The following is a 7,603-nucleotide window of genomic DNA, read 5'->3' as shown; positions in this document are numbered from 1 at the left end:
ACTTAGTATGACACCATTTGCATGCCAGGATTCAGACCTCCAGCTTGGGATGGGGTTTTGTGTATTTGCATATGTATGGGGGGCAGGCGGGGGTGGGGGTGGGGGTGGGGGAAGGGTAGGAAGATAGGGGTGCTAAATGGCCTGGAGCCCGTGGTGGTTTTCAATAATCTTGCAGGGGCTGTCTGGTCTGCTAAGGATCCTTCAAGACTGCGGAGATGCTTAAGGGGTTAATAGCCTGGTCATGTAGGGACAGGCGCAGTGCAGGCTGGGACTTGTAGGTCTTCTGGCCCCTTGGCCTCCCGGCCCGCGGGCAGCTGCGTGGAGCCTGGAGGGAGGTGTAGTGAGCTGGCGCTGTCTCGCAGTCCCCAGGCTCTCCGTTGTCTCCAGCACTCAGCAGGCAGTGACATCACCGGAGGTAGGCAGGCAGGTTAACAGTGGAGTGCTCTAGCAGGCTAAGCAATGAGCTGCAGGACCGGGCTGGAGTCCGGGTGGGCAGACTAACAAGGGTGGGGTTGGAGGCTGCGGATGTGTAGCTTGGGTGGGGTATCCTTCTCCCCATTCACTTGCCTGTCGCTGCAGGACACTTCGTCCCCTCCTGTCCCCTCCTCCGGCTGATGCAACCCGACTGGACACCCGCCCCGGGAACGAGTGGTGGAGATTGGAGAAGAGTAGCGGGGCTGGACTATGGTCCCAGGCCACTCCAATCCCCTAAAACTTCTCGTCCTTTGCCCTCTCTTCTCATCCTCCCCCGCTCTCCTCTCGCCTCTCTCAGCCCTTCGGGGCCCCGGGACTCTAACTACCCTCTCTGACATCCATTCAGTTATCCCGCCTGGACCTAAGGAAGTCTACCGCCCTCGCTCGCAGGCTCCCAGCTGTGCGTCTCTGGGTCCAGCTGCAGCTGCCAGAATGGACCAGTCTGGGGCCATTCAGGAGACCCTGGCTCAGGGTGAACACTGCGTTATTGTATCCTTTCCTTGTAGGTCAGGCTCTTGAAGGGTGGGGGAGGGGAAAATGAGGAAGGCAGCAGAGCACTGCGTGGTGCCCAGGGTGGTGAGGGGCTCTTGGGAACACAAAAAGTTTTCTCCCTCTCCTGGTCCCATTCCTGCAGAACCTGGTCCCATTTCTATTGCTGTCTCACTGCTCCCGTACCCCTGCTGGGTAGGTAAGGGAGAGGTGGGGAAGATCAGGGTGGAGTGAGCTTAGTTGAAAGACATCCCTTCCTTACTTCCCTTCTTCCCTCCTATTTTCCTTGACCTTGGGCGGCAGGCGGTACAGGGTGTAGTGTGTGCCGGGGATAGTCTACAAAGCCGCCTCTTGGGCTTGGTCCGATGTGGCCCGGAGTATGCGTAAGTGAACTCAGAATGACACCACGGCCAAGCGGAAGGGACCTTAAAGTTCATCTCTTTCAGCCCTTTCATTTTACAGATGAGGAAACTGAGGTCCGGTGAGGGAAAGGGGCCTATCCAAGGTTCCTGAGCTAGTGAGTGGAAGAGCTAGAAATTAAACCCAAATTTTGGGTCTCCTGTTCCCACGGTTTTTGCATTTTAGCAGCTGTCTCCTGCTTTTCCCTGGCACACCATTTAATTAACTTGGAACTCTAATTGTGGCACTGGTGTTAATTTGGTCTCTCTGGGTAGACCTCAGAGCTAGTAAAGGGCTGGGGCTATGTCTTATTCTTCTTTTACTTCCATCCCCCCAACACAACACAGGGAACTGTGTTGCTTAGATTGATTGGGTCAAAGTTCAGTGACCCAATATAATTCAACAAACCAGCTGTGTGTAAGGCAAAGCTAGGTGGTGCAGGGCCTGAAGTCAGCAAGACATCTTCCTGAGTTCAAATCCAGTCTCAGACACTTACTATGTGACCCTGGTCAAGTCACTTCACCCTGACTGCCTCAGTTCCTTATCTGTAAAATGAGCAGGAGAAGGAAATGGCAAACCACTCCAGTATCTTTGCCAAGAAAACCCCAAAATGGGTCATGAAGAGGGGGACAGGACTGAAGAATAGCAACATTCATAAGGCTCTGTGCTTAGTGTGAAGGGAGATTTAAGGAGGAAGATGCAGCCCTTGTCTTCACAGAGCTTGCAATCATATAGAGGGGAAAAATTGGCCCATTTCTGTGATTTTTATTAATGTGGAGAAAGTCCTGTGTGAAAATGTCCTCTGCTGTTTTAGTTCAGCAGCTTTCTTCTGATATCATGTTAGAGAGTTGCCTGGGGCACTGACAGATTAAGGAATTTTAATATGGTACTACAGCTAGTACAAATATATGTCATAGGAAGGATTGAACTCAGGGCTGGCCCTGTGTCCATTACAGCAGAGTGCCTCTGTATAAAGGAGATAAGCCAACTGAATTGAACTGGTGCCAGGAATGCATGAAGAAATAGCCTTTATGAAGTGTTTGCTCTGTGTTTAGTACTGGTCATACAAATTGAAAAGCTCTTTAGAAGTTTACTTTCTAGTAGAAGGAGACCACAAATATAGGAAGTGGTAGCCAGGGAGGGTGCTTTGATTTGGAAAGTCACAGGAATGATGAATGGAACCACTGGGGAATCAGCTGACACACATATCCCAGAAGCAATGGATGAAAAGGGGAGATGAGGGGTACTTGCCTCAGCAGGGCAGAGGGAAAGGAGTTGCTGGGATGGATAGTCACATGGGATTTCCAGGAAGGTCTGGGGCCTGGGAATGGCTAGATATAGCGAACCCTTACATTTGCAATCACTAATTCGGGCACAATATGGCCCTAGGACAGTGGTTCTAACGCTTAGTGGGTTAAGTCAGTCAGGGCATGATCTCAGGGGTCTGTCTGATGGTCCCAAGGGAGCATCAGCAGGGGAGAAAGCAGGATGGAATTCAGGAAGATTTGGGTTCATGTCCTGCTTGTGACATGTATTTGTCAATAGAATAAAACAATTCAGTTCAATAAGCAAGCACCTATTATGTTTGATTCCTGGAGATGCAAAGATGAAACAAAATACTGTTCCTGCCCTTCAAAGAGCTTACCTGTCTACTAGGTAGATTAGACAAGGACACAGATGACTCCAGTAAAAAGCAGAGTATAGTAAGTGTCCCAAGAGAATGACTGGAGAGCTTCAAGGAGGGGGAGCTCTCTTCTAGCTGAGAGGGATCTCCCATGTTTGAGCAGCATGACAATGTTCCTAAGCCCCAGCACATGCATATGCACCTCTACCTTTCAGAAGACTTAGCTTTATGTCTCAGCTCAGGTGCTGCCTCTTCAATGAAGCCTTCCCCAATTGTTGTACACACTTTCTCCTTACTCAAAAGACCACCGTAATAATAACTCACATTTGTACAGCACTTTAAGTTGGCATTGTGCTTTCTTCATAACAACCCTATGAGATATGTTGTGCAAGTATTCTTCATCCCCCTTTTGCAGATAAGGAAACTCAAGCCATGAGCAATTAAGTGACTTTCCCATGGTAACCTAGAGGTTCTGAGGTGAGGCGCAGACTCACAAAAATTGAGTGTTGGAAAGGACTTCGGTGGCCAGACCAGAGTTTAAAGGAATCCCTCACAATCACATGTCCAAAAATGGTCATCCAGCCTCTGTGCTCCAAGATCTCCAAGGTGTTGGAATGGGGGTGAGGGAATCTCTTTCTTTAGTAAGCTTTTCAAAAAGGGAAATGAGCTTAATTTAGTAGGACAGGGTCTTTGTAATCATCAGTTCTCTTTCTGGGTGTTCACCTACATTTCTTTAATGATCCATTCTAAAATTTTCCCAGGAATTGACTTTAAGTTCAATGCTTCCCCATGAGACTGTGAGCTTCTCTGGAGCAATGTTTTTGCCTTTGTTAGCCTTTGTTAGCAACTGAGAGTGCTTAGCATAGTCTGTGGCACATAGTAGACACTTAGTAAATGTTGGTTGCCTGACTGACCATAGACTGTTCCCTTATTCTTCTTTTGAAAATTGGGACAATGAGTCTTTCTCCAGTCTCATGGTGCCCCTCCCATTTTCTATGGTCTTTCAAGTATTATTAGTGATAATAAATAGCTCAGCAATCACACCTGCCATTTCTTTAAGTAGTAGAGGACCAGGTGACTTGAGTTCATTAAGGACAGACAAGTGCCCTTTTGTTGTTTCCTTATTTATCATGGCCACCAATTCTATTAAGCCATTCTTTGTTGGGTCATGTCTAGTTGACACAACCAAAAAAAAAGGCATTTAGAGAAAACAGAAGCAAAATGAAAACTGAGCAGCCCTACCTTCTCTCTGTTGTCAGTTACCATTGTCCCATCCACCCTAGGCCAAGGTCCTATCATTTCTTTGATCCTCCTTTTTCTTTCAATATAGCTTTAAAAGGCAAACACCTCTTTTTCGTCCTTAACTTCCTTTGCCAGCTCCAACTCATCCTAAGCTCTATCCCTTCTGACACTATTTTTACAGGACCATGCCATACTTTTATATGTGTCCAGTGTTACATAGACTCGATTCTATCTTCCGCACGTTTCTTTTTAAAATCTAAGTTGATTGGTGAGTTCCCTGTATATCGACATTGGTCACTTCAAATAAATCCCACTTTTCATCACTGAAATTGTTTTCCTACATGTCTTCAGAATTTCATTCTTAAAAATCTTTCATCTTTCCTGAGCTGACTTTCCACGTAGCATTTTAGTCCATGGGCTCCAGCTTGTATTTTCTCTTGAATCCTGTGAAATCTGCCTTCCCAAAATCCAGTGTGAATGTCAGATTCTCAATCAATTAATCAACTCATCAACAGTTATTAAGGGTTACTATGTGTCAGGCACTGTACTAAATGCTGGGGATGCAAAGAAAGGCAAAACCAGTTCTTTCCCTCAAGGAGCTTACATTCTGGTGAGGGAGTGAATAATTAGGTATATAGTATACAGACTAGATGAAAGGGGACCTTAGAGGAGAATGCTGTCACTACTTGGGAGATGGAGAAAGGCTTTCTGCAGAAAGTGGCATTTGAGCTGGAAAGAAATTTTTATTAATTTTTTAGAAGAATTTAAAGAAAACCCAGGATTTTAAGAGATGGAGGTGAAGAGGCAGAGTATTCCAGGCATGGGGCAGAGTCATTGCAAAGGCATGGAGATGGGAGATGGGAGATGGAATGTAGCATTGGAGGAGCAGTGTGGCTGGATTATTAAATATGTGGAAGAAGAGTAAAATGTAAGCAGACTGGAAAAGTAAGAAGAGATTTTTCCCTCCTCTATCAGAAATGCTTGGGGAAATTCATCACTTCTCCCCAGCAAACCTTCATTTCTACTCCAGCAACTAGTTTCTCAATGTGAGACTGTGATGGAGAATAGGCAATGGGGTTAAGTGACTTGCCCAGGGTCACACAGCTAGTGAGTGTTATATGTCTGAGGCTGGATTTGAACTCAAGTCCTCCTGAATCCAGAGCTGGTGCTCTATCCACTGTGCCACCTAGCTGCCCCATTCCTTCACCTGTTGAAGGATGAAATTATCACTAAGGCAAGTCAAGAAATTAGCTGTCCTGCTTTGTCAGGGAAAGACAGAAAGAGGAAAGGAGGGAAAGAGAGAGAGACAGAAGGTTAGAGACAGGGATCTCCGGCAGATGTCTGGATTATCGAAGTCCTCCATCACTACTCTACCATACCTCTGTTCCAGGCTTGTGATCTCTTTCCTCTTCTTGTCCAGGCAATCTGTAGTATGCTCCACTGAGAAATCTCTTCTGTTTCTCTCTCCATTAACATTCATACAAATATTCCATCACACTTCCCTGTTTGGTTTCTGTAGTTCCTTACATGTGTATATCTCTTTAAGATACAGTGCTGTCCCACTCCACCACCTTTTCTTTTTCTGTTTCTTTTGTACATGATATGCCCATTTTGAGCCATGATCTGGCCATGTGTCTTATCCAACCAGGTCTCAGTGATATCTTTGAAGTTAAGTTTGCCTCCTTTCATAAGGACTTCTAGTTCCTCTTATGTGTTGCATAACGGCTGGGCATTTGTGTATAGAAATGGGAAGTCATGAGGTTTTACTACTGAGCCTTCCCTTGGATTTTGTTTCCTGTGAATTGTATGTTTCAATTACTCTTCTTAATTCATCGTAGCTACTCTCTTCAGGGATATGTACCTGTCGGCAGCCCTCTCCCTCCCTCCTCTGTCTTTTTTAATTTAAAGCCCTTTTGTTTAAGACATTTAGCAAATACATTTTTATCAACCTCTGTTAGGTGTACTTCATCTCTGACCAGGAATTTGTCATCTTTATATTTTATTATATCTTTATATTTTATATTTTAATCTGTCCAGAAGTACAAATACTGTCTTCAGCTACCACCTTCTTAGCCAACTGTTCACATCCCCAAATAATTTTTCTCTTCTTTGTTACCTCTTGCTTTAAATGGTTAACAATGAGAAAGCTGCATCCTGGGGCCCCGCAAGAAACCTTTGGTTTCTTGCCCAGGACTTTATAAGCATGGGCAATATGTTTCATTTGTATCCATTGAAATCGTCAAAAGTGGATAGTCGCTATCTGTTCTGATAAGCCTCAGGACATTTCCCTGTTATGTCTTGGAACTATGCCCAGGGAAGACAGCAGACCATTGTTATCTTTTCAATAGATAGCTGAACTCTGAGCTGTTGAGCGGGGAATTACCAGTTACTGCTCCTCTTCTCTTCTTCCTCTGACCTTCTTGAATGATCTCTGTGACTCCACTTTTCTTATTCCTTGGCTTTCAAACAGTTTCTCCCACCTCAGGGCATCCAGCTCTAGCCTCTCCAAGATGAGCTTCAAGTCCAGTTTTGAACTCTAATTGTACTTCTCTCCTTTCCCTCCCCTTTCTCAGTCAATCAACAAGCATTTAAATACCAAGCATTGAGGATAGAAAGAAATGCAAAAACATGATCTCTGCCCTCAGTAACTCATATTTTAGTGGGAGAGACAATTTGTAAATAACTGTACATACAAGATAAAAACAGGGTAAATTGGAGGGACTCTCAGAGGAAAGACACTAGCTGAAGGGTGAGGTGTGATTGGGAAAGACCTGTTGCAGAGGGTGGGGTGTGAGTTAATTTTTTTTTAAATTTTATTAGTTTATTTTGATTTATCTACAGTCACTTCCCTATGCTTTTGAGTTTAAAATTTTTCTCCCTCTTCCTCCCCACCATCCTCCCCAGAAGGCGCACAGTCTGATATAGGCTATACATTTACATTCCTATTAAACATAAGTGTGAGTTAAATTTTTAAGGAAGCCAGGGAATCCAAGAAGCAGAGGTGAGGAGGAGGAACATGGCAGATATAGGGGACTCAGAGATGAGAGATGGAGTATCTTCTTCAAAGACAGTAGGCAGGATGGAGTGTCTTTGAGGCACAGAACATAGGCCAGTGTCACTGGATTACAGAGTATGTGAAGGGGATTGAAGTGTAAGAAGGCTGGAAAAAGTCGGAAGAGGCTTTAAAAGCCGAAGGCAGGCTTTTTTTCCTTTTGGCTAGGCAATGGGGTTAAGTGACTTGCCCAGGGTCACACAGCTAGTAAGTGTTGTATGTCTCAGGCTAGATTTGAATTCAGATCCTCCTGAATCCAGGACCAGTGCTCTATCCACTGCACCACCTAGCTGCCCCCAAAGAGAGGCTTTTAAATTTGATCC

General features: G+C 45.2%; 1 protein-coding gene across 4 annotated transcripts in view; it reads left to right on the top strand.

Annotated features, from left to right (window-relative positions):
* The first annotated feature begins 307 nt into the window (after nucleotides 1–307).
* INPP5B (inositol polyphosphate-5-phosphatase B) overlaps nucleotides 308–7,603 on the top strand; it is a 71,797-nt gene continuing 64,501 nt past the window's right edge. The window contains exons 1-3 of one of the 4 annotated variants that reach the window (XM_020983617.2): nucleotides 308–415; nucleotides 821–963; nucleotides 1,267–1,346. In XM_020983617.2, the coding sequence (XP_020839276.1) occupies nucleotides 907–963; nucleotides 1,267–1,346 (137 nt within the window). In that variant the 5' untranslated portion in view covers nucleotides 308–415; nucleotides 821–906. Of the gene's footprint in view, nucleotides 416–517; nucleotides 964–1,266; nucleotides 1,347–7,603 lie in introns of those variants that run through there. The other 3 variants (XM_078145462.1, XM_020983618.2, XM_020983616.2) reach the window with 3 other exon arrangements.

Source organism: Phascolarctos cinereus, unplaced genomic scaffold (genome assembly GCF_003287225.1).
Source record: "Phascolarctos cinereus isolate Bilbo 61053 unplaced genomic scaffold, phaCin_HiC Scaffold_726;HRSCAF=1367, whole genome shotgun sequence".
NCBI lineage: Eukaryota > Metazoa > Chordata > Mammalia > Diprotodontia > Phascolarctidae > Phascolarctos > Phascolarctos cinereus.
Note: the sequence above shows the minus strand (reverse complement) of the source record. Positions and strands in the feature narration are given on the sequence as shown.